We start from the raw sequence: 27085 nt of genomic DNA on the forward strand, positions 1-27085 counted from the left end.
ATGATGTATGCTTACACTAATCTCTTACTTAATAATATAATTAAATTGTTTTACACATTAAAAATAAGTAATTTATATATTAAAGGAATTATTTTTTGCTATTTATTTCCAAATCTAAAACGTTTATTTGCTTAGTCTACAAATTAACTTATTAAATCAAAAGTTTTAAGGCACAACAAATATATATCTAAAACATGGGTGTTTGCTTCATATTTCGATCATTATATTTGGGACGTTCCACTTTAAAGTTACGTGCCTATAGAGAAATGTTTATTGCATTTTTTTTTCTTGTTAAAGGAAATTGCATCAGTATAGTACCGAAAAATTCTTACACGAAGAGAAAACTGATAATGAAGAGCATAGCTACCGATTTTTGGAAAATTCTTCTAAATCAGAAAATATTTTTGCATTCCAGCTTAATTATTTTAGACTTTTGCAGGAAAACTTTAAATTCCCTAATTTTAAATCTTTTTCTCCTCAAATTCTTTAAATTAAGAAGATAATTTATTTAAATTGGATGCAAGAAAAATACAGTGCTCCTCACATTTTGATATAAAATTCAGATTGTTTACTTTAGTTTGATAGTTTATAAACAATTTGGTTTCAAAATCTAAAAATGTTTATGAAACATCCATATTTCGAAAAAAATGTATTTGAGTGTTTTGCTTACTTTGTAAAATTGTTTTCATATAGGTAAAGATTAATTTTTCTTTCATTGCCGAAAACCATTAACTTCCTGCCTCAAAATATGGTTCAATTTGCTTGCAGCAAGCATCAACATTGCACCATTAGCAACGCAAGTTCCTTCTGCATATTCCTACAAACTTTCTAAAATTTAAAATATTTCCTTCAAAGCTTATTGTTCTCCTGAAAGTCATGAAATTACATAAATTCTTCGACCAGATGGACATGTGTATTAGTATAAGCGCTATGAAAGGAATTTGTTTCCAAATAAAACAATTTTATTTTGAAACTGCGTTTAAACCGAGTCAAATTCAATCATTTAAAATTTGTAGCCAAGAGGCTAAGCCAAGCATTAGCTCTATAAATTTACATCTCTAATTTTGCTGCATATTTTCTAATGATTATAATTACTCAATAAAAGCTCATCAATAATTTTTCTGAATGGCCTTTATTTTTAATATTCTCTTTCCATCTATGCATTTTTTAATTATTTAACTTGTTTTGAACACACGCTTTTAAAACTGGACTTTGCAAATGGTTTTTACAACAACAATTTTGAAACTTTCTGCATTTGTACATTTTTAGTGGCGATATACTATTTTAATATATTCCGAATTACCAGATATCAATTAATTTAGTGAAGTTTAACAATGTAGTAACAAATCTGAGATCTTCTAATAGTTAAATATACATGAAAAATTAAAAAAAATAGAGAATAATACTTTATTTTATAGGAAAAACTAATACATTTTTAAGTTATAGCTTTTAATGATTTTTTTTTTACAATGCTTTAACTGCATACATAAAAATTTTGTATTTGACGATATCACTTATCATGACCTATTAAATTTTTTCTTTCGAAAAAAAGTATCGTCATCTTTTTATTTTTCTTTAAACTTTACTTGGTTTAATAATTTTGCTGTCAACATAATGAGAAAAAATGCCACTCTTCCAGAAAAGATTTTTCCGAATAAATCTCTGACGACAGCACTAAATAAGCGAATCACCCACTCTCTAGCGGATACTTCCCAAGAAACTTCTCCTGCCTTTGTTTGCATTAAAAATAAAAAATAAAAAAACAGGTTGTTCGATGGTTACCCCAGGGAGCTCCGTACAGCATCTTCAAGTGACTTTTTAAATATCAGGGAAACGATATTTTTAGGGTGGAATGTGTATCTCAGGATACTTTTTCGCATGAATGATGAAACATCCTGATTGGAATCGCCTTCGAGAAGTTCCATTTTTCTGTGAATTCAATTCTTTTGGGATATGGAGATCGATTGTTTTGGCACGACTTTCGGCTACACAGAAGCATTAAATTTTCTTCCTTTTCGCATTTCAAGGTTTTACTGAAAAAATTTTTGTAATAGTTTTTCTTGAGAAAGAGGAAAAATACCTTAAAATCAAACCGATGAAATGAATAAATGAATGTGTTAGAGTTAGTGTGCTTTAAAAAGAAGCAGTAGTGCGCAGTTGCTATTATAATTTGCATGCTCTATATGCAACAGCTGCACTCAACTATTACAAAATAATTCACGGCTTCTCTTAAACCGAAAATATTTTACTTAAGATCATGCTTATAATGTACGCATGCTGGCCATAAAATAAATCGAAATGTTTAAAGCTCTAATATTAAACAAACACCTGTTCAATCATGTGAAATCATATCTGGTCAACATTCTATTCAACCATTTTTATTTATACAAATAAATAAATAGTTCCAATTTTTACCACCAATAGCTCTCTGCAGTATAGCTCTGTACATGGAGATGGTCAAGCCATCAAAATTCAGGAAATAATAACAGAATTCGTGATTTCCGACATAAATATTAATTTGGCATCATTGATATACGTGTGTCTATGCGTTTGAGGTTCTTTGCAGTCAGAAATAATAAAAATTGAATGGTGAATTGTAATTTGAGCAAAAAAGTGAATATTTTAATATTCATTCTTCTTTAAAGTGTTGCTGCAAAATTTCTCGATTTGATGATGGCGTGCTCCGAGCGGTGAATTGCGAATACTTACACCTATAATTTTGTTGCTGAACACTAAAATGAATCTGGTCAAATGCGTTGTTATAAAGGTCAAGAAGAAAAAGCAAAATAAGGATATTACAATAATAGTAATAATATCTTACATTTTTATATCATCCGCATCTTAAAATTTTAAAATCTTAATGGCATTATTTTGATGATCAATGTAAACTCCTTTAAAAGTAACTTACAAAATAATTCCATTACGGCTTATTCTGATTTTCTATTGTTCTTTATTATCCTTGAATAAAACATCTTCCTTTCGCAACTGTTTGAATCTTTTGGGATTTTTAACTTATCTTTGGGATCTAACTTATTCATAGGCAAAATAATTTGCCTGCAAGCACAAAGGCTAGCCTTTATTCTATTTAGATGGAGGAATGCCAAGCAGGAGAAACGGAACCTTCTGTCTTTCACAATTTCAATACTATCCTTAGTGGCATATTGTAGCCAAAATAATTTTTTGTCAAACACATAAACGTTATTTTCTCGATTGTAACGTCAGACTACAAACAAATTCAATCTCAGGAAAAGAAAATTTGAATATTCAATGACATAAACTGGCTTCTAAGCTAAAGAAACAAATTAATACTCCCATTAACTCTTTGCGGTTAGGTAGGTTAAAAACTGTCCTTGGAATGTTTACTTTTATGCATGATGGGATATATTTAAACCCAACTCGAAAAACTGAACTTAGTCATAAGCATACAATTTTTTTATTTAAAGTTTTTCATTCAGTTGGCAATACTATGCACCAAAGGTTAGTGCGTGATAACAATTTATACAAATCAAAACGCATCAGTTAAGCTGTGAAAGCTGATGTGATTAAGTTTAGCACATTGTGTTATAGACTAAATTTTTGTAGTTCATAATGGTATGAATAAATTGTTTTATAATAATAAATATGTTATTTGGTGTTTTTTACTAATTTTGAAGTTATGAAGAGATAGTATTAGATATCTCCCAACCTGTAAAAAAGGCTTATTGAAATGTTATAATTTCTTTTTCTTATTTTAAGTAACATTTTATGTTAAATATTTGAAATGGATATTTATGTAAAGGTTTTATAATAAAATAAATTCTGTGCAGTTAGGATGTTTTTATTTTGTTTAAAATCATGTGCCTGAAAGAATTAAGGTTCAAAACGTAATTATTTTCATCTACAATTATTATAACTGAAGATTTGAGTATATTCCAATGCAAATTAATTGTCAGTCTTATTCTTTTTTTATCTAATTATTTTTCTAGTTAATAAAACCTTGCACATATTTTTTTTAGTTATTTTACCCGAAATTTATTTCTAATACATATATTTAAACAAACACAAAAATCTAATATTGCCATTAAATAATGAAAGATTTTTTATTTAATTATCCATAGTCAATAAAACAGACCTGAGTTGAAAAAGTGAAGAGCCTAAAATAACTTTCCCATTCAGAAGCAATCAGTCCTTTGTATTTGAGTGAGAGGCAGGAAATTGCATTCTAGAAACAATTCCAAAAAGCAATCACAAAATCATCACGAATATAATAATCCTTATATATTTAGATTTTTAGGAACATTACAAGCAATAAATGATCGTCTTGTTGCCGGTGACGAGGTGCCCGTCCCTCCATCTCATTTCCGGAATGTTATATCGTTTCTGTTTATTAGTTTCTTTCGCTTACCTTTTTTATTATTTTCCCATGATTTCTCGCCTGTCTTGCTTTTTTAAGTATGAATATTCCACTCCGGTTATTTTGCTCATTATTCTTTTCTTTCTTTGTGCTTGATCTGAAGCATTACTGCAAAATGTGTATCACTTCTGTTAGTTTTTGAATTTTTTTTTAATCATTTATTCATTACGATATAAGAGTTTGTGAAGAATTGGTTTCTTCATTGTGATATTTTCTCATTGTCCCATAATTGTTCATGTAATTTTGACTTTATTTTAGTTTCATTATCATTACGATTCTATACCTTTTTGTATTACATGAAGCAATGAATTTATTAGACAGGACCTCTAGAAATAGTCGTTGCTGTGAATATACTGTAATGCATTGGTGTTTCACAGGAGTTCTAATTTATTAAAAAAAAATAAATGAAACGTTAGTGATTAATATACAAGTATAATATTATTAAATTTCATTTGCAATTGCATCTTCCCCTAAAAATGATAATTTATTAAAACCTTTAAGTCTACTGAAAAATTTGACACAAAAAATCGTGTAGGACGCGCTTAGAACATGTCTCATAAAATAAATTAAATTACATAATTTCCATCATAATAATTTGTATAATTAGGTTCTAGAAAGTAATCATGCTTAGATGTAACTTTTCAAATCTAGAGCAACTTTTTGTAACTCGCTTTATGTCAAAACACATGCAGAAAACATACTTCAAACACTTTGAAAACATTTTTTTAAAAAAATATTTGAATGTATTTTTAAGTTGAACAGTTGTTTACTTTTGAATCAAAAACCTACAATATCACATACTTTAGCATCAAATTTTCAATAAAGTTCGTTTATTTCTCCAAAATTTAAAGGAAGTTTTAGAACCAGTAAAATTCATTTGTAATTCCGTTTCTAACTCTCGCTTTGAAACACGAATTCGAATGTTTCTTTTCTCTTTACAGCTCGCTTCCTGCGACGGTGAGGGATCTGAAAGTCTAGTCCGGAGATTCCGAATAGAAAATGGTGAACAAGTGGAAAAAGATGAGGTATTTTTCTGCTGATGAATGAATTAATGTTGCATTTTTTTACTTAACTTCAAAAATGTTTGAATTTGAGCAAAAATTTTTCAGGTATATGGATCTCCAAGCACGCCTGTTCTGGAAAATCCTGAATACCAAACGAGGTGGTATTTCAAATTCTTCTTGGGAAAATGTAAGTTTTCGAAAAAAACTACCAATAAATCAAATTTTCAAACCTTTTTATTTCCATGGAAGAATTATTATTATCCTAAAATGACTTTAATGCAATGAATTGTTTCTGATGAATTTTATTTATGAAATATCAAAGTTTTTGTATAAAAAAATTTCTTGAAATATAAAATTTTATTGTCTAAAAGCTCAACATATATTTTTTTTTCAATTCGGCTTACTTTTTAAAGCAATGTAGCATTTCCGCTAAATATGAACTATGGCTTTGCAACTGTTGCAAATATAACTCTGTGATCTTTGATGTGTTGTATAGGATTTGTGACATTTTTTTATCCGACTTGCCGAGTTTAAAAACATTTTTCTGGCATATGATTTGAAAGGTTCTTGTAGATTCCTGGTGTGGAAAGGTTCCTGGCGTATAATTCCTTGTTCCTGTAGAATTTGATTTTTGATTAGAGAAAAGTTCTATAATACAAAAGTTAAACGTGGCTTTGTTGTCTCAAATCAGTAGCCATGCGCTAAACTGCAGTTAAATTTTAAAATGTCTTGCATAAAACGAAATTTAATAAATTTACGCAGATGGGAAACTTTAGATGCTGTTGTAATTCATGAAATAAGATTTAAGCATGCTAAATCGAATCCAATCAATAATTCCATTGATATGTCTGCATATAAAATAGAAACGTAATTCCTCTTCAAAAGATAAAAACGTTAGGTACTAGATTTTAAAGATCGTGTTTCTATGCATTTAACAAAAGATCTCCCATTTCAGATTCAATCACAGACGATAAGTTTTAAAAATTAATCTACATTCAAATATATTCTTGGAAACTATGGCAACTCATCAGTTTAGGATTAAAGCATATATTTAAATAAATAAAACCAATGCAAGTAAATGATTATTTGAAGGTAAAAACGGTTGACATAAATTTCACTCTCTTTCTATTTCATAGTCAATATTCATGTTGAAGGTAGTTATCCAACAAATGGTACATTAGTGAATACTTAATTCTGTCTTCTCGATATTAGGCTTTGTAATGTTTATTACACAATATTAACATTTGATCGAAGAGCACATTAGGGAACTATTTTAAAAAAGAACTATTTAAATGCAGCTTAAAACTTGTTGAACTATTTAAATGAAACTTGTAACATGGAAAAGTTTTTAATGCTTCCCCATAGTCTTTCATTTTATTAGTAAGCACATACCTTCTGGGAGTAGTATTTACTATCTTCTACATAAAGCGTCCAGTGATATGTGACTCATTTTAAATATTCTTTTAATTGGGCACATATTGAGGTGTTCGTTTTTTTTTTGTTCCAAATCATGTTGCATTCCTTTAAAGATGAGCTTTCAATACACATTAAAGAGTCGATGGTTACTTTTTGGTTAAGGGAACTTGAACATTCATTAAGATTAAATGCTGGTGATATTCCTTTTTCGGCATAACATTCACCATTAAAGTAACAAGAATTCAATGTAAATCAGCAAGTCTTAACATTCTTTAATGATTCGCCATTAGAAGTTGGCGGTTTTCAGCTTTTCGTTAACGGAAGAGAGCTAATCAATGACTACAGGCATAAAGTTGTGGAAAAGTACATTTTTCAGCTCTCATTCTGAACCGTGCCTTTTCTTCTGTTTCAGTGCATCAGAACTACGTCGGTGCAGACTCTGACAAAGTCCCTTTCTTCTTGTCAGTTGTGCTCACCGACGCCAACTCCCAAGGAGTTCAGCAGTACAGAGCCATCCTCTGGAGAAAAACGGTGAGTGGGAGCAATCTCTCTAAGACTCGGAGGCAGGCGTCAACAAAAAGAATTTTAGGGTTCATTTGGAAAAAAAGTTTTGAAAAAGTGAAATAAATTCCAGTCAGATAATACGCAACATTTGAGTCCAAGGTCGTAGACAAACCAATACATTTTGTTGAAAGTCACAAATCAATGTCTAACATCACAGTAATACACTAAATTTAGTACTTTAAACACATTACAGTACATTAATCACATTACAGTACAAATTTAGTACTTTAATCACATTACACTGAATCACATTAGATGAATGTAATTCTGTGTTACAATTTACAAAATGTGGTGTGATTCTTGATAAAAGAATATTTTTTTTATTTATAATATACTGAGAAGAATATAAAGATCTCATTTTCATTGCGCAGAAGATGTTCGATGGATTTAATGCAGCATTAAATTACTCCAGCCCAGAAAGCTCATATTTCTTAAAACGACCGTAAAAAATAATTTTTTTAAGAATTTCAGACGTCAGCAGATACAAATTCGCCTTTATTATTATCAATGATGATAATGACATGCGTATTTACTCACAGCCTCCAAAACTTTTTTTTCCTAAATTTTTCGATACAAGATTTCATAAGTTTCAATATATTTGATTATTTTTATTTAGGGAGCTCAAAAAATTTGCCTTTCTCATTCGCCTGGTAAACCCTTGACGGTGAAGTCTATCTTAAGGTAAGGCATCCCTTTTTCCTTTAACATAATGTCTAAAAAGTATTCTTCTAATTTGACAATGCTTTAAGCTTTTAGAGTTTCAATTATTTTTAAATTATTAAATTTTTTCAAATACTCCTTGAATCTATAAACAAATGCTTAATTAGCTTGAGACTATATGTTTGTAATAAAAACACCCATAACTTTGCAATTGTGGAATCTGTTTCGTTACGATTTTAAATATCAAAAATTTCAATAGTTACAAAATTTTTCAATAATTATTTTTAATTCATGGCATGAAATTTTTATAGGTACGTAAGTATAAATTTTTGTTTATTTTATTATACTAATATTTATATGAAAAATTGTATTTAAAGAAAATCGAATGGACAAAATAAACGAGTTTTGAAATAATTATTAAGTAAAATTAAAAATGATAAAATTATATAATGATTTTTAATATTGTAATCAATGCTATTATTATAATACTTTTATAATAAACAACTAGCTTTACAATTTCGATGTATTACAAAAATATTTTTAAAAGTGTATGATGTACACTTACGCAACAAAATTAATTGAATGTATATACACTGAGGTGAAAAATGTCATGGGATATCTCCTAATGACGTTTAGGACCTCCTTTTTCTCGGCGAAGTACAGTAACTCGAAGATGTATAAACTCAACAAGTGTTTGGAAGTCATCACCTGCAGAAAGATTAAACCATGCTGCCTCAATAGACACTCAGATTGCGGCAGTGTGTAGGGTGCAGGATTTTGTTCACGATTTTTGATCTATCAATTATATCCCATAAATGATTGATTGGATACATATTGGACTATCTAAATGGCCAGATAATTCGCTTGAACTGTCCAGAATATTCTTCAAACCAGTCGTGAACAGCTGTGGCCGTTGACAAGTCTCACTGTCATCCATAAAAATTCCATCATTTTTTGGGTACATTAAGTCCAAGTGGCTGCAAGTAGTCTCCCAGTAGATGAACATAATCATTTCCAGTCAATTATTAGTTCATATGTACTAGAGAACTCTATCCATTCCACGTAAAAACAGTCCTCACCATCATGGAGCCACCACCAAACTGCAAAGAGGTGCCTTGTTGACAACTTGAGTCCATGGCTTCCTGAAAATCCTCCGCACTCGAATCCTACCATCAGCTCTTACTAATCGAAATCGAGACTCATCTGACCAAGCCACGGTTATCCAATCGTCTAGGATCTAACCGTTAAGGTCACGAGCCCAGGAGAGGAAAGCAGATCATTTCATATTGTTAATAAAGGCACTCAAATCGATCTTCTGCTGCTATAGCAAAGTTAAAGACAAATTTTACACTGTCGTGACTGACTCTCATCATACGTCAGACATCGATTCTAGTGGTTATTTTAAATATTGTTCAATTGACAATACTACGTACTTGTCCCTGGACTCGATCATTAATTGCAAACAGCCGGCGACTGCATTGTCCCTTGTAAGATGTTATGCCTGAAAATAAATATTCTATATATGTACACTCTAGATTCTTTGGATCTCAAACTGTTGAATTTCCTAACAATTTCTGAAATGGAATGTCCCATGTATCTGGCATTATCACGTCAATCGTTTTCGCATGAATCACTTGAATACAAATGCACAGGCACACTATTTATTTGTACAATGGCACTTCACAATGCATAGACCATTTATTCTTTTGTACAATATACTATTGATATCTGTATACTTGCATATGGCCATCCCATGTCTTTTGCCATCTCAGTGTATAATGGTGCTAGTTAAAACTGCATTAACAAGTAATATTTTAGAGGGAAAAAAAATACTTGTAGGAACGGTTACTGGACACAATTTGTAGATTGTTTGTGTTTAGAAAATAAATTCAGTTGAAATATCCATCATATTATAAGCTTAATAGCTTTGCTATAATATCAATATGATATTCTTTGGTACTAATTTCTGACGGGTTTTTTTTTTCAGTAATTTCCAAAATATGGACAAAATCGAGAAAGGACCAAAGGAAATCTTCTCTCCAGAGATTCAAAAGGTAAATCATAAATGCGTTTAAGAGTCATAATGAAATTCCCTTATTAGTAATTAAGGTGTGTATAAGGGTTTTGCGTGTGTACGTGATATATTGCTCCTTTCTCTCTGATGCTAAATAGTTTCAAAAGCCAGCAGTTCGTAACTCATAACTGTTTAGAGTAATCTCAAACACTGACTTTCATTGCAGTCAGTAGAATGCCTATATTCGCAAATATTCTTGTTTGTCCATTCATATTCCATCGGTCGCAATTTTACTTCTTCAATGACTCTTGTGTCTTTTACTGGCTTTTAGAACAAGATTAGAACACTCATAATTTCTTTTTGAACTGGTGACATTATTCCTCCTGGCATAGCGTCATTGCGATCCGGATGATACAAATGCCATGCCAGGTAGATTTTCTGCCTTTAAACAGGGACTTCGTTCTGCCTGTTGAACTAATTTATCTCATCTCGCGTAATAACTCTCCTGTTGCCTTACTGACCAGCCTATTCAGTCATTTTATAGATGAAAAGTAGTCTGATTATTCGTTAAACAGAAAAGGAATAGACGCCAGAGATTATATAAATAGACTGAATTATCGTAGAAATATTTTTAAAATGAGGAAAAAGGAGCCTTTCAGAAAATTCTTTCAATGTACATTTCTTATTTCTTCTACTCTCTACTCTGAGAGTTGAGATATATTGAAGTATAGAGCGTGCATGTTCCTCTATTCAAAGTTTCTCTAAAAACATTGATTATCGCTGTAATAAAAGAAGCTGTTAAAGAAAGATGCTTGAAATTCACTCTCCCATTCATGAGACCTAATATATCAGATCGCGATCTATAATTGCCACAATCCAGTATTAATTAAAGAGTATTTAAGACAATCTAAAGGAGGAAGGGGGGGATTGCGAAGACCGTTACTCATTAGGTTCCTTCAAATCTTTTGAAGTCTGCTGGAGCTCCGATGCCAGAGATTAGAGCCCAGGAACATTCTTCTAAGCTTTTATGTCGTGGGAATTAATTAGCATTAAAGAAACATGATATTCCGGTGTATGGAAAAAAAAGTTAAAATATAATTAAAGTATTTCCGTGACGTGAAGACTTGATCAGCTCTTCCGTTGCGAGCAGCCGAGTGCTTGAAAGGGTGGGGAGGGGATAACAACGAAAAAATTCCCGCTTGTGAGGGGGGGAGGGGTTTATGCTGGTACTTGAAAATTTTGTTTTCTATAAGTCGTTCGGAAAACGAGGAGAAGAGGTTATGTTTGGGTACTGAAGTTTTAATTAAAAGTATCTCTGTTGAAAAATTCGCCTTCTTCATTAAGGAATAGTTTACGGTGGCTTTTTTTCTCCCTTGTGTGTTCATATTTTTATTTATTTATTTTGTTTCAGATAAAAGGAGGGAATGTATATATAATAAATGAGAACATTTTGTTTTTTTATTTTAGCAATTTTTCGTGCTGTTAGATTCTAGTGCTCCTCTCCGCTCTTTTTAAATGAAACATACGCTTTCACAATGTTATTCACCATTTTTTAGAGAAAAAGACTAATAATAATACTAGATTTTCACTGATATGCGTTTTAATTAATTTACATAACTTTTTTTTCTATTGATTTAGGTTACCTAGTTTTTTTCTCATATATTCTAAAATTTTTTTAAGTAAAAGTATGGATAAAATGCTTTTTATGCTTTAAATATAATATTTTATATTCAGTTTGATTAAATTTATAAGAAGCTTTTGATTTTTTTTTTACTGTCGTGAATTAGTTTATAATGAGTTTCTTCAAGTAATTCCTTATATTACTGTAATGTGAAAGAGAACAGCGAAACGTAAAAATATAATTCTCATAACAGAATAAATAAATTAAAATTATATTAAAAGAAGCAATTAATAAATTAAAATTATATTAAAAGAAGCAATAGTTGTTGTGATTTTGAAAACTTTAAAAAAAATGACAAGAAATGATACAGCAAAATCCATGCTTAGACTTGATGGAAGCAGATAGTTTTTAATAGTGTAATAGTGCATTTTCATTTACATGTTCATTAGTATATTATTTATTTCAATTTATATTAGCTGAAATTTTTCCTAAAGATAGATTCAATTTGAGATACAAGCATAGGTGAAAAACGAGATGATATAATAATCAATTTAATCATACAGCTGACGTCGTGAGAATTGCCTTTATTAAATGCAACTAAGCTGTTCTTGATTTTATTTGATATAAAAGCTTGGGTATTAAACAATCGTTTTGAAATGAGATATGTAATTTCTATCTTTTAATTTCAAAAAAGGAAGTGTAACACTGTGCTCCATCAGCCACATGACAAAATAAAATCACCTGTCATCTAAAGTTTCATTTCAAGTTCTACTAAATGAAAAATGCGCGATAAAAAATTAAGTAGATAAGTATCACGTATCTGTGTATTAAATCTGTTGAGAGAGTTATTCGTTGCAATATATTTTTGTTCCTATTATGAATTTGAAGTAAATAATGATCTTATAACTATTGTTAAATGTGCCGTATTTCCTAAATTATGTTTTAAACTAACTATATTTTTAAAGAAAACAAAAATGTGCGTAAAAAAGTCTGTCTTTGTATATAAAAAAAGCAAGAAATAAAAAGAATATCATAGAAAGAATAAATAATTAATGTCTATGAAATTGCTACATTTCACTATGGTTAATCAAGATTCTCCAGGTACCAAATTGTTCTAAAGGAAGCGATTGAATAGTTGAAATAAAAATGATTAAGTCATAATGCCTAAAAGGCTTTCTCCCTTGCAACGAAATTGAACTGATTAATACAATAGACTTCTGCAACTAAAAATGAAATGTGCACTGAAGACAATTTTACAGAATAACATGGAATCGTAAACATAAAGTACTTCTGCTTGCTAGATTGGGCAACAAGTTTTACACTAAAAAGGATTTTTGACAAAATTTGTATCTTGAAAAAAGCTATATTTTTTGGGGATTGAATCAAGTAAATATTTGTAATTGTCTCCCATGGGCAGTGAGACATAAGCATCTCAGGAACAACTTTTCAACTGGTATTATAAACGAAGAGTCTTCTGACCATACCTGTTATCAGCATGGCTCGAAAAGAAAATTTGCTGCTTTGGAATTCCGTTCGGCATCTTGTAACGCCTCTAGCTTTCCTACTTTATAAAACAGCCGCTCTAGAGAAACGTTGAATTTGTGGCACATTTTATGCGTAAACAACTTATCAATTAGAGTTTAACATACTATTTGGTGAATTATCTCCATACTTTTAATAAGGACCGTTCAGACAATAGATAAACAAAATAATTCTTAGCAAGATATAATTGTTTGAAATGTTATGAACGAGCGATGGAATTTTCCAGCCGTTTATACCAAAAAAACATTCTGCGTTGTAACACTATGCTGCGAATTTATAATGAGATGTTGAAACTTACCATTGCGTTGATTAATTCCTGGGGTAAGGATTTCTAAAATACATTGATTTTTTTTTCGTTTAGATTATTTTTATTTTTAAAAATTACCTTCTTTGTAAATAATAATTTATTATAAATTTAATATTACCTGCATTGAAAAATTACACTCGCAACTTCTTTAATATTACCAATATTATATATCAATTCTAACCAAAGAAATTTAAATAATGGTTCAGATTAAAATCTTAATTAAATAAAAAAAGGTGGATCATGGAGATCAAAATGAAATCCTCTTTAATTTTCCAAACAAGACATTGCGCATGCGGTGATATGATCATAAAGTCATAATTTAGCATTTGCATTGAAATGATGTGGGCGAAATATTTTTCGACATGGATATGTGATTACGTTTACCGCTTCTCTCTTCTTCCCTCAAGCCCTTAACAGTGTCCTTATGATACAGAACAGAAAATGCTGTATGTTTTTTTTTTATTTGTCTTAATATATATATTTATATATATATATATATATAGTATGTTTGTGTGTGTGCAATAAGTGTACTGTCTAAAAGAACCATCATCAGGATTTCATTGAATAACAACAGTTTGAAAATGTATTTCATGCAAATGAATGTTCGCATATTGCAATTAAATGAAGAAAGGTTTTCAATATTTCCCATATTATTATTTTTTAAATGGATTTGTCTTCGTTTTGACCCTTGATGACCAAAAACAACAACAACAATAAATTTCTTTGCGCTCTCTTCAACTCGCTCTATTAAAGAAATCTTTTGTTCAAGAGGCCTTTACTCCTAGTAATCAACTTCGTCAATGGGAGACCAAAAAAACAAAACAAAATAAAGCGAAAACAATAAACAGAAAGCTTTTGTCGTACCGATTCACAGGCCACCCGAACGAAAAGAAAAAAAAATGAATGAAATAGATTCTGCCAGGAGATTTTCTTCTCAAAGCAGGATTTATTTACTTGGTAGGTAGGATTAGTTGTCATTTCCTTTTTGTAATCAAGATTTACTTGTGATTCGCTTTCGGATGCCACCATGGATTCACCGAAATCAGGACCCACGTTTTGTCTGATTATGCAATGAAAGCGACCGGAATTCCCGATTAGATTTTCTCTATAAAAGTTGAAGACCCGACTTTTTGCTTTGATTTCAGGTTGTTTTGGATGAATTTGTGTCAATTCTGCGCTTTGGAGGTGTTTTTCGCCTTTAATTTTCTACTAAAAGAACTGAATTATGTTTAGATATTCAAGTTCTGAAACACGTCATATTTCTATGAAAATTCTATGGTTAAAACATTTTTGATACAAAATCCAATAAATGAATTTAGTGTTAATATATATCGAATGAACTTTTTATTATATTAAAAAAATTATTCTCAAACAAATTTTTAATATAAAACATTTATAAAGAATTTAAATATTTTTTAATATATAGGAAGCTGAAATTCATACAAATGACTCTTAAATATTTTTCTTCTTGATCTCATTGCAAATATAAAATTCTTATTCGATTACAAATGCCCATTGTATCCTTATCTGCATTATTATAATATTCGGAAAAAAATATAGGAACAATCACGAATTTATAGACTTCATTTTCAAGTCTTCGCACTTATTGTCAAATGCTTGATTTCATTTTCTTTGCCATTTTTTAAGAAAGTATTTAGCATAATTAAAAACACAATTTCCAACTGGAGATAGCAAACGGGTTTTCTTCATATTATATATATAAATATATAATATATAAACTTAAAGCTTTTAAGAGAAGCATTCAATTCTTATATGGTCATATATGTATCTATAATGTAAAAAACAATTATTTTTCCTGAAAATCATTTAATTTATTTCAAATATTTAGGTTTGAGTCGATTGCTTTTAGAAGAGGTAAGGAATGTGTTTCGCCTTAACGCTTGGTGGCTGTTTTGGTTTTTCAGAGTTTTTATTTCCCCAAATATATCACCTAGTTTGAAAAACGAAACTTCATTGTTGTCATTTACATAGATACGAAGAGTAATTAAATACCACAGAATTGGTTTTGAGAACCTATTTAAATTGTTCTTTGGTATTCTTTGTGTCTGCGTTTATTTGCGGCATTTATGATCGGCAATGCAACCGACACTTAAGAGGCTTCAGGGTGTGTGCCGCGTAATGTTTAAATGATTCCTGTCATAGCATTTGCTCCCTAGAGTGCTGTAGTAAGAATTTAAGAATATGTTCGACTCTGTGCATGTAGGGAAATATTTCTATCGAATTCTATCTATTCTATTCTATTTTTTTTTATAAGCTGTCTAAGTTCTATTTTTTTTTCTTTACTTCCCTTTCGTATGATTTCTCTTCTCCTTTTTTTTTTTTCTCTCTCTCATTAAAAAAAGTTTTTCATCATTTTCGAACGATTTTTCATCGAAAGTTCACAACTTCCTATTATTTACAAATAAATCAATCGCCAATAATTCAGAACAAATTTATTTTTTATCTGTTTTGCTTAATAGTACATCGAAGATGATACATCAGTTTAATAATTTACACGCTCTTAATTGTATTTTAATACAGAAAGCCAATTTAATTTCACAGCAAGCTGAAACCACTACAGAAGGAAAAGGGTGTGAAAAAAAACTTAAGACAATAAGCAGTAGAAGCTACAAGACAATCGTTATTAAGTTTTGTCCTGTAACTTTTTTCTAATCTTTAAATTTTGGAGATTAACTACTTAAATTTTCAGCATTTGAACCCTCTCTGTCTGTGAAGAGTCCTCTATAACTTAACTTTGTAGTTTCATTGAATTTGAAATAATTCTTTAGAAGTCATACAAAAAAATCATTTCTATTAAAACTTGAATTAATATCTGGAAAATCCTGCTTAGATATAAAATTATTACTTAAAGAGGATGGAGACTATGAAAACAATAATTAATGTTATGTTAATAAAAAAATTTTAAAGTATAGAATATGAGATGGTGAAAATCAGTTTTTAGATAGATCCTCCTTTTTAGCAGCTGTGCTACAACTCGCCTGCGTTTATTCGTTCTATCTGCATGTAAGGAAAGGAAAAATACGTATAGCATAGACAAAATACAATTTTTTGAAAACGATTCCTTCAAAAAAATATATTTTATAGGTCTTAGTGCCCCTTTTTAGAACACAATTAAAAATTCATGCATGGGGAACGCTATTAAAATTTGAATAAACACCAGCCTTTTAGCAATTTTCCAAAAACTTACCTCGGCTAAGCAATGGACATTTACAGAGATATTGTTCATGTAAAACACATTTGTTTTAGAACAAGAACTCATAACCAGAATAAAAAGACTGAAGTAAATAGAATTATATTTGTATAAAACATTTTGAAAGCATACAAAAACGGCATTTTTTTCTATTAATAAATGCAAAATTAGCTTGAAAATTTATAATTTTATACAATTTATTTTGAAATTAAAACTGAACTCATTTGATTAAATAGAGTTCAATATATCTACCAAATTTATATGTTTCAGTAAAATTGCCCGTGATTAGTAAAATTTTCTCTGCATAAGGTATCGGTGCATTTATTTGTGTTCGAAGCAATCTTTATTATTACAGCTACGCTCTATATCTACGGATTCGGAATATTCCAACTGATGCGGAACGAACTCTCTTGTACATTTGCTCTTATCTCTTATCTCTTGCACTTAAAATTCCAGCAGCTATCTCCTTTGCAGTTATAAGTTACGAAACGTATGTTTCCCTTGCCCTTTGCTCCATCACCTATCGACAGCTCAAGGGAAATTATCTGTCTTGTTTGAATCTGGTCATGGTTGCAGATTATGCTGGAGAGCTGCAGCTAAAGTAGATGGATGTATTTCAAGTATCTGGCTCTGTCAAGTTCGTTTACCTCTGTATAAATGGACGATAAATTGCTCTTATGCAGCTGCAACATAATTCTGAGAAGTGATTAAGTTGCTGAATACTTCACATCCTTTTCAGAAAATGATCTCTTTGTTACATATTGAAGATGAAAAACGAGCTACTTCTGTTTAAATAGAGGTTTCATCGAGTTGCATAAAATCAAGGTAAGATAGCAATCGTATTGGTAAGGTTACCAAGACATGTCCGTAATTCTCTGTTGCAGTAAACTTTTCAAGTAGTAAAAGTTTCAATCATGATATAGAAATGTGTTTATAGAAGGATTCATTTGCCATGCCTGCCAACGCTTTCATTGCTGTTATCACTGAAAATTTCTCGGCATGTTGCAAATCCATCGTAATACGACATTATCAGACATATTTAAGAAAATGCATTAAGACACAGTTAATCTTCATAGAATGCATTAGGATCTTATTTATAGTCATGTCTATACAAACTCAGTATCAAAATCTATCTTATCGCAAAAATTCAAAATAGTCCTGACTAACGAAACGCTCAGATTTTTGATCCGACAAAAAGTCCTAACATTAGACTTATTCCGCAAGTATTAGACTTATTCAGTTGACTTGCTTATTGAATATGCCCATCTACATGGAGGTAAGCCGAAGAGATGAACGATCGAGTTGTCTGTTATTCTTAATGTAGTTTTGTCTCTCTCATGAAATCACGCATCCCATGACTTACTTGAACTAATGCAACCATCATTTAGATGTGCTGCTTCTTTCTTCGGATATCTTCTACGCGCTTAATGCATCACTCAATAGAGACGCAAATCTGGGTAGAAAAAATTTCTTGGGAAAAAGACAAGTTTGCAATCTGATTGTAAATTCCTCAGGGAATTCTATTCAAAATCGATTAAACATCAGTTTTCCCTCACAACATTTCAAAATCGGAGGATATATAGCTGTCGGAGAAGCATACGCTCTCTTGGCGTATACTTCACTCCACATTTCATTTATTCCACATCCAGCAATGACTTGGTCACCACAACTATGTAACTATAAATGGATAAAATCCACCTAATATCAGGATTTCTTTACAAGTCAATTTCATCCTCCAAGAGGTTATAAGCCTAATTTTATTTAAAAAGCGTCTAATCAAATCTCCCACAATACATTTTTGATGTCGCATTCTCCTTGCTGCAGTCGAGATCTGAGGACTGTAAGGTTGAAGAACGACTAGGGGCGAAGGTATCAGTGAAACTTGATTCTCGCACTATTTTTCCTTCAACTATTCTTTTTTCATAAAATCTCTGCATCTAATAAGAGATTTTTCGTGAGTGAACGTGAAGACACCGAAGAAATGAAGACTGCACAACTCTAGAACCTTATGTTTGTAAGGTGAAAGTTTTACTAGTTTCGTTAAGTTAAGAAGCAAATGAATCAGTATCTCATCTATTTGATTTTCCCACCCTATTTTTGATATTTCTTCGTGAGTTGTATATCTGTCTGCATTATTTTCTTAGTTTAATGAAATGCATTTGAAAATCCACAACTCTATTAGCTCAAAAGAAACAAAAACTCCTAAACATTTCTTCTTGGCAGAATTGAGAAAGTTTTTGCACAGCGGGCTGATAAAAGTTCCTTCGAACGATTTTTACTGCAGAACTTGTCACTCTTAGACCTGAACTATATGACCCTCTCGATAAAATTAAACAGCAGATATGGCAGTAAAACAGTATGTCCTGAAATAGACGATGATATTAAAAAATGCATAAACGGAAGACTGTTAAGTAAGAAAAACAATTCTTGCAGGGAATTTTTTTACAGAAAATAAATTTTTCCTCCCAAAATTTTTGGTTTTAGTTCAAAAATTGTCGATAAATGGCGCTTTAAGACAACAAATATGTAAGTCAAAAAATAACTGAAAAATCACATCATAATTTTTCGAAATCTTTTAATAATGAAAATCACAGTATGATATTTACGAAATGTCCACCATCAGCGGCAATCGCATGTCGTCGTCGGAACATGAAATTTGTGGACACTTTCTGGAAAGTGGCCATTGGAACAGCTGCACATGTGTCACGACTGGCCAATCTATTCCCTTTTCTTTGAAGCATGAGTAATTTAAAGCAATTACCCTACTATAAAAATATCCCTATAAGAAACGGAATACGCCAGCAGTACGGTGAGACATCATGCCATCTTGCATAAGCCAGGATGTTGCGGACTATTCGACTAAAACATTTCCAATGACTATAAAATCATTCAAAATTTGAATATATTATTTTGAAGTCACTGCATCATTTAGAAAAAAAATTCTCCAATTACACTTCTACTGGAAATAGCTGCCTACGGTCACTTTTTGAAAAAGAATGAATTTGGAACACACACATGGGTGTTTTTGAGTACCACAAATTCGCCAATTTTGTTCATTGACGAACCACCGACAAGAAAATCTACAATACAGAGAAAAAAATAAAAATGTACCTTTGAAAATATACCAATAGAAAACCATATAGAATGCATTTCAATATTACCTCATCTATCATGTCCAGCATTTCATTCTCAAATATGTTCCTTTTCTCTTCGGATACGGTATGAAGCTATTGCTGTGTTTGAATTTCTCACGGGAGCAAGGTTAAGCACTCACGCACTATGGTATGCGTCGCTGTTTTGCTCACTTGACACACGGCAGCTGTTTTCCAGGTTGGTTTTCTAGGGGTGCGTTTAATTGTTTCCTCAACGGCCTGTACATTTGATTCTGTAATATGTGTAAGGTGTCGTCCAACAATTCCAACTTTCTCATCAGCAACACAACCTGTTCATTTGAGTTTCTCGTACAATTTCTTTATTGTATTCCGCTGATCCTTGTATTGTATCCTTAGAGACTTGGAATTTGCACTTCTTGTTGCGATAATTCTCTCCCTTAAACTGTAGAATTCTAAAACAAGAAAAATCTTTCCTTCAGCCATTTTTCACCTTTTTCGAAGCTTTCCTACAGAATCTGCAGTTCAGCTCACTACTTCTCGTCCAGTCACAGAACACAAACTTTAAAGTCAAAACAATGGTTCTTCTGAGATTGCATATTTTTATGACTTGCGTGCCGGAAGAACAACAAAAAAAAAGCACTTGCAGCGCCTTCTATCTGTAACTTTTGAACAAAATCCTAAAACTGGGATAAAAATTTATGCCCGGACACATGAATTTGTTACAAGAATTGTTTTTTTAACCTTTACCGTTTTCCTGCTAGGCATTTTTGAGAATCGTAGTGCATTATGAGCCACTATGTAGTTGTCATTCAAGATGTTGCATAAATAACACATTGAAATTTACTAACGTAGACTCATCGACAAATCTTTCGACCGCATTTTCAAATGGTTCACTTAACATGCTTGAACAAAAGATTGAAAATCGCACATTGTAATTTTTATGATATGGAAAATTTGCCACAGACTGGTGATATTCTCTGTCAATGCGATTTAAATCTTTTTTTCACCAAATATCTTATTTCATTGTATGCTTATTCCGAACAATTGAAATTTCTTGGACCAGTTTCTAGTGACTTGTATTTGAATAACTTTGCTTCCTATTAGCACCCTTATCATTTACTCCCCACTATAGTGAAAGTGTATTTTATAATCGCAGAGATGTTCGTCTCTTCTAAGAAGGGATTTTATTGTCTTTTGTTCTTATAGTTAAAGAAATTAAAACAGTTGATTAATAGTAATTATCATATCTAGTATAATTTTTCCATGCAATACACCCACCATATTATAGCCCTCACTTCTTCTCCACCATGATCTCTTTTCTATTACTCTGATATTCCTCAAAGTCTATAAATTTCTTGCTACATTGGCACTGTTAATAACTACCATCCCATCTTCACCGTAGAAAATGCAATTTTCCTTCATCTTCTACATCAGCTTCCCAAAATTAGTTACTACCACTGAGACGTATAGAAATGAAATTATTGATATTAATGGTAATCCATCATTTTCGAAAAAAGTCAACATTTTGTTGCATAGATTTGAAGATTTTTATTTAAAAATTTAAAATCATTATGCAAATGAAGATCCTATTATTAATTTATAAATTCTACAATTCATTAACGAAAAGAAAACAATTTTTATAAGATTTCAAACATCTTTTATATTAGTAAATATTTTTTCACTATTTTAGATATCTTATTGTAATAATGAGTTCTTCAAAAAGGGAATTATTTTCCACCAGCAGTAGATACCTACGTTTGTCCACTGCTTAGTTAGAGATTTTTTGGAAAATTCTAAGAGTTATTCTAAATGCAAAGGTGTTTTCCATGCACGACAGTTTTAGTATTTTGCTTATATGGAACCCTAGTGAAATTTAAGTAGAATAGACTTTTGGATCATACAGTTTTGATTTATTAAAATTCCTTAAAATAATTAAAGGTGCCCTTCTCAATGATGTTTTAATACTCTCTGCCTAATTAATAAATAATTACAGAATTAAGGCTTTCGGTTAAGTGATAATCTCAAACTCGCTGTTTGCTACATAGATTAAAGATTTTGAGAGTTTCTCATTGTAGAACTTGACAACTTAAATTTGTCCGCTGGAGAAAAATGTAGTTTCCAGGTTGATACTAGCAACTTTAAGAGATTCAGTTTTAGATCAAGAGATTTAAGATTTTAAGAGAAGAAATCCTAATAGGATTTTTGGTAGCAGATATTGACTACTTCTTTCGTTTCATACTTCTGATCGGAACACTTCTCCCTCCACATAAAAATTGCGGACCCTCCATAAGGCTGTGAATGTCATGAGCGCTCGTTCTCAGAGTCCTGCACATGAGTGTCTTAAATTTTTGTTGAATAATGAAAGAACGCAGTATGTATTTAGGAGTTTTTTTTTTTCGATCGAATGAAACCAAAATTTGACAAAAAAAAAATTACAATTTTGGTATCTAAACAATAAACCACATTACATTTATTTAAGTCATAGCGTTTTCGTTAATTATATAAGTTACTGCGCTTTCATGCATGTACAGAACGACATATAGTTAATTTTTCTACGGATTTGGTTTGAAATTTGATGTCAGTTTCGATGCCAAAGTATTGTATAAACTTTTTCATATATTCTATACGTTTTGTGATTTATGGGTTCACTTGCAGTACAATCTTTTGTACAGATTTCGTTCAAATTTGACAAAAATCCAAAAATTTTGTGTAGAAATCACTTACCAAATGTACCAAGTGCCAAATATTTTTTGAATTATCATGTTCGCACATAGAATGACAAACAGATATAATTTAAAAATTGAGTATGAAAAGACTCGAGGAAAACTGAACGCGAATAATTGTTAATAAATTGAGATCGAATCCCTTTGATGATTGCAATACTTAATTTTTGTCTGTAAAAAAGGAATTCCACCAAACAGGCATTTAATTTCCTGGAAAGATAATTTTTTAAAAAATGAAAATAGTTTTAAAAATTCTAAGCAAATTTTAGTGAAATAGAGGACGTTTTGATTGATTCTTGTCATAGAATAAATTTTATCTTGACACGTATTAATTTAAAATATCATTTGAAGCCTTGACGTGATGGCCATATTTTTCGTGTCCTTTCAAAGTGCTAAAAGCCCTTGCCATATGAAGAAATAAAGAAAATATTTCTATTCATCCGTAATCATAATATTTGCGATGAGAAGCGCGATTTATCAAAGAACCCATTGAGCGATTTCGAGTGCATAGTAAAAACCAGAGAATTTAATTGACGACCAACATTTTTAAAAGTAAACCTGTTCTGTTTTGTATCTAATGTTTTATCATTTAATCAGTTATTAGCATTCTTAGTGAAATAAATAATCGGCAAAATACACCTCACATTCACTTTCAAACCATTAATGATGAAAACGAAAGAAATTATTTGCAAATCAAAAGCATCGCCAGACGAATCCTATTTTTTGATTGAAAATCCTGATTTCTATAAATATAAATATATGTAAAAAAAATTATTTTATCTACCATGTACAATAAAATGATATTTATTTTTCCTCTATTAAGAATATGAAATTTTTAATAGTTCACACTTTCAAATGAATGGCTTGAAGAAACAAACTTTCATATTATTATATTAAGCATTCTCATTATTTGCTTTGAATACTAAGATTATGTAAATAAACAAAGCATTTCAAACATGAAATCTAACGAACCAGCCATAAAATGTCAGTTAAAAACCATCTAAAAAAAGGTTTCTAAAATACTATTTTCAACAGTTAACTAAAAAAGCCTGTTTTGACATTCCGAAAAATCAAGAAATCTGTCTTCTGTCATTATTAAACAGACTCGATCGCTTTTCTTTCCTCTTATATTTCCTTTGCAGTAACAAATTTTGATTCTTTCTGTTAATTATTCATTGACAATGGCTTCTTGCTCCTCATACGCTAATCCGTATTTAATAAAGTTCAAAGGTCCCATGTTTATTCTCAGTCTCATTTTACATGAGGCACGACAACCCCTAAATATCTCAACTTCTCATAAACTAAGCGAATCGTCGTTGTTACGGACATAAACCGACGCCATTTTCAGACAAGTGCCCGCACTAAAGCGGTCGCCACTGCACTTAAAAGGCTGAATGGAAGTGCCAAGCGTGAGCCGAATTCCAGAGGTTTGCAACCGAAAATAGTAACCTTTACTTCTGGCTAGTATTAACGGCGACGCTGGTGGCATTCATTTTACCTGAAACAGCGGCGAAGAATTATCAATAAAATGGAATTAAGTGTTGTGCCATTCCCAAGAGTCGCGCAACGGAACTGGCATCTAAAAAGAAAATGTGAAATCGAATGGTTCTCCTTCAGCGTTGGTATCGTGTAACCAGCTTTTATTTCAGGTTCAAATAACGTTGAATTTATAACCAAATAATACAAATGCAAAAGAAAAGAAATTTATTTTTAAACTTAACGCATAGAGGATATTAGAAAGCATCCGAATCGTATACAAAAATACATTTACAGACATTCAGTAAATAAATAAAATCGATATTTCATCTTATTATCAAAGTGATGGCAGGAAACTCTTTTCAAACTAAAAGTTACTGTATTATTTGGAACAGAAATGTTTTCATTCCCTTATGCAAGTTTATTATATTCAAAAAATATATTGTTTGAATATTCAACTTACTTGTGCTCTGTACTGAAATCATAATCCTAATTTCTTTTCACTAAAAGCCCAGCAAGAAATCGATACTCGAATATTCCTTCATAGCTTAAAAATCTTCCATAATGCATAAATAGCCATACTACGAATTAAGTGAATAAAGATTCAATCACTGAAACTTGAGTTCTAATTGATCAGAAAAATAAAATAATTTTTATATCTCAGTATGGACTAATACGATCGTTCTTTTCTTCAGGTATATCTACATACCCTCTATTTCGCATTAGATATTTTCTTAATACTGTGTATTGAGTTCTTAATATTTCTGCTCAGTCGGAAACACCAAATGCTCACTTTAATAGTTAATTTTAATAATAAAATTGTGATAGCTGGAGAAAATGTCACATGTGTTACAAGAGCTACATACTTCATAACATGATTTTTTATCATATTTATGAGAGGGTCACGGTGGTCTGATGGTAAGACCTCGGCTTTGGAACCGGAGGGCTTCAGGTTCTAGACCCGATTCCTCCGAAGAACCATCGTGTAAGCTGGTCTAGTGCACGCCAAATTCATCGAGGACAAACGCCCTACCGCTGGTGTGGCGTGGAAATTCGGAGAGGGGGTGCCAGCTCAAGTGCCGTCTTAGTCATCTGACAGTGGCTCAAAATTATGAAATCTGTTTCATAGTAGCTCTAGTGTGGCTTTAAAACGGGACGTTAATCTAACTAAACTAAACTAAACATACCTATGAGCGCTACAATTAATTTCCGACATCTGTGTCTTTTGTGCCTAATGAACGCAAACGTCCCTGCTCTGAGCGCATTTAAATTTACGACTATCATATCATTGTAAAATTTCAGCTGCAAGCGGGATGCCTGATCCTTTCAGCAAGAGATAAGCGCACAGGAGGTATGAAGCTGTCCTTCCAACCCTGCCGGTGGCAATCATCTGAAGCATTGTAATTGATTCTTAATTAGACTGTTTCTGCTTCCATTCTCTAAAAGGAGAGCAAACGGTGGCTTCCATTAATGCCAGAAATTAATAAAAAGTTCTATTTTAATTCTACCCTCCACATAAAGATGTCTAATTATAACTCCATCACGCATGCGAGCATTCATTTGTTACTACTTTCGATCGCGCTGCTTGAAAGGAAGTGACGTGATTCTAATTCAATTTGTCGCGATTCTGAGATATGGATTTGTCAGGAAAGCAGTTGCCTTGTATACTCGAAATATCGGTTTGGTGACGAGGAATATTAATTAAATGAAACTCTGACTTAGTTGTCTGTTTCTATAATAATTTATTGCAATATTTTAAATATGGTTTCCCACAGCAGGAAAAACATATTTAAAATTATAAAATATTGGAAACTGTCGCATTTATCTGATTCAATTTGTTTAAACATTTTTTTTTTTTGTAAATTTTAAATATAATTCTTTTTTAAATTACTATCAACGATTTATTAGCGCAGTAGATTTATGAAACTTTATATACTCCACAAAGCGTGCCTATAGGTGAGTATGAGGTTTCTCGTTTCTTCTGGAAGCATAGAAATTGTTTGAGATGTAGTTACTCTCAAACTAGTCTGAAGGCGGGATATACCAATTGTCAAAGACATTGGGTAATGGCTGGTGATGTTCCTTAAAATACTTCTCTCAGTTCCCATGCTCATAATCTGATTATTATCATTTAGATTACTCTAGATGCTTAATTAGGACGGAGATAGTTCTATTCTCTTTTGGTTAGAAAATGCCAGATCATTTGACAATCATATCAACACATGCCATCTGACTGTTCACTGAATTATGTGTAATACTTTTGATCATAATATAATAATTTTGATCGTACTGTATAATACGAATAATATCAACAACAAATCACAAAAGTGAAGTGAAAAGTTATTGATTGAAATTATGTAAATCTTTGTCCATACACTTGTCTTTGCATAGATGGTTCAAAATCCCTCGTACCCCCGTCGAGAATGTTAGTTCCAGTCTTAAAGATCAAGAGAAAATTCAAATAAAGGAAGTAACCTAAATCCAATTACGAAAGAAATTTATATCTAATTGCATTTTATCTCTGAAAAACAAATAGGTATTTCACAATTGTACATTGGGGAAATCAAAATAATGCCCTCCATTGAAACTCACTTGAAATCAAGAAAAAGAAGATTAACCACTAAGGGGCAAATAAGATTGATGAAGACTTAGAATTCTTCATTCTGACTAATAGAATATTCGAATTTATATCGTTCAACATCAATATCGAAACAGGAGCTTTAAAGGAAAGGCTGCTGCTAAAATTTGTTTCTCTCGGATTACAACAATGAATTCCACACTAAGACTATTTTAACATTCCAGTGAGATAACCCCAGTTTTAATTACTGCATCTCGACTCTTGATCCTAATAAATTAACAGAAAGATAATTTTTATTTTCATTTCATGGGGTTAAGAGTTTTCATTCGTAATACAAGATATGGGATAAGGTCGGACGGCTCAGTTTTTGATATAAAGGAAGGAAATTGATCAATACTACATGAAGACCTATGAAAAAGAAGAGAAGACATAATTTCAACGCAATGGGATGTATTCATTGCAT

The 27085-nt window shown here is 31.2% G+C and overlaps 1 protein-coding gene across 6 annotated transcripts in view; it reads left to right on the forward strand.

The window, feature by feature from the left end:
• The window catches only part of LOC129957250 (GTPase-activating Rap/Ran-GAP domain-like protein 3), a 666176-nt gene that overhangs the window by 524509 nt on the left and 114582 nt on the right, over window positions 1–27085 (forward strand). For all 6 annotated transcript variants that reach the window (XM_056069502.1, XM_056069499.1, XM_056069503.1 and 3 more), the window contains exons 3-7: window positions 5335–5418; window positions 5503–5584; window positions 7226–7344; window positions 7994–8058; window positions 10025–10091. In XM_056069502.1, the coding sequence (XP_055925477.1) occupies window positions 5335–5418; window positions 5503–5584; window positions 7226–7344; window positions 7994–8058; window positions 10025–10091 (417 nt within the window). The remainder of the gene's footprint in view (window positions 1–5334; window positions 5419–5502; window positions 5585–7225; window positions 7345–7993; window positions 8059–10024; window positions 10092–27085) is intronic.

This window comes from Argiope bruennichi, chromosome 11, assembly GCF_947563725.1.
Source record: "Argiope bruennichi chromosome 11, qqArgBrue1.1, whole genome shotgun sequence".
In the NCBI taxonomy this organism is placed as follows: Eukaryota; Metazoa; Arthropoda; class Arachnida; order Araneae; family Araneidae; genus Argiope; species Argiope bruennichi.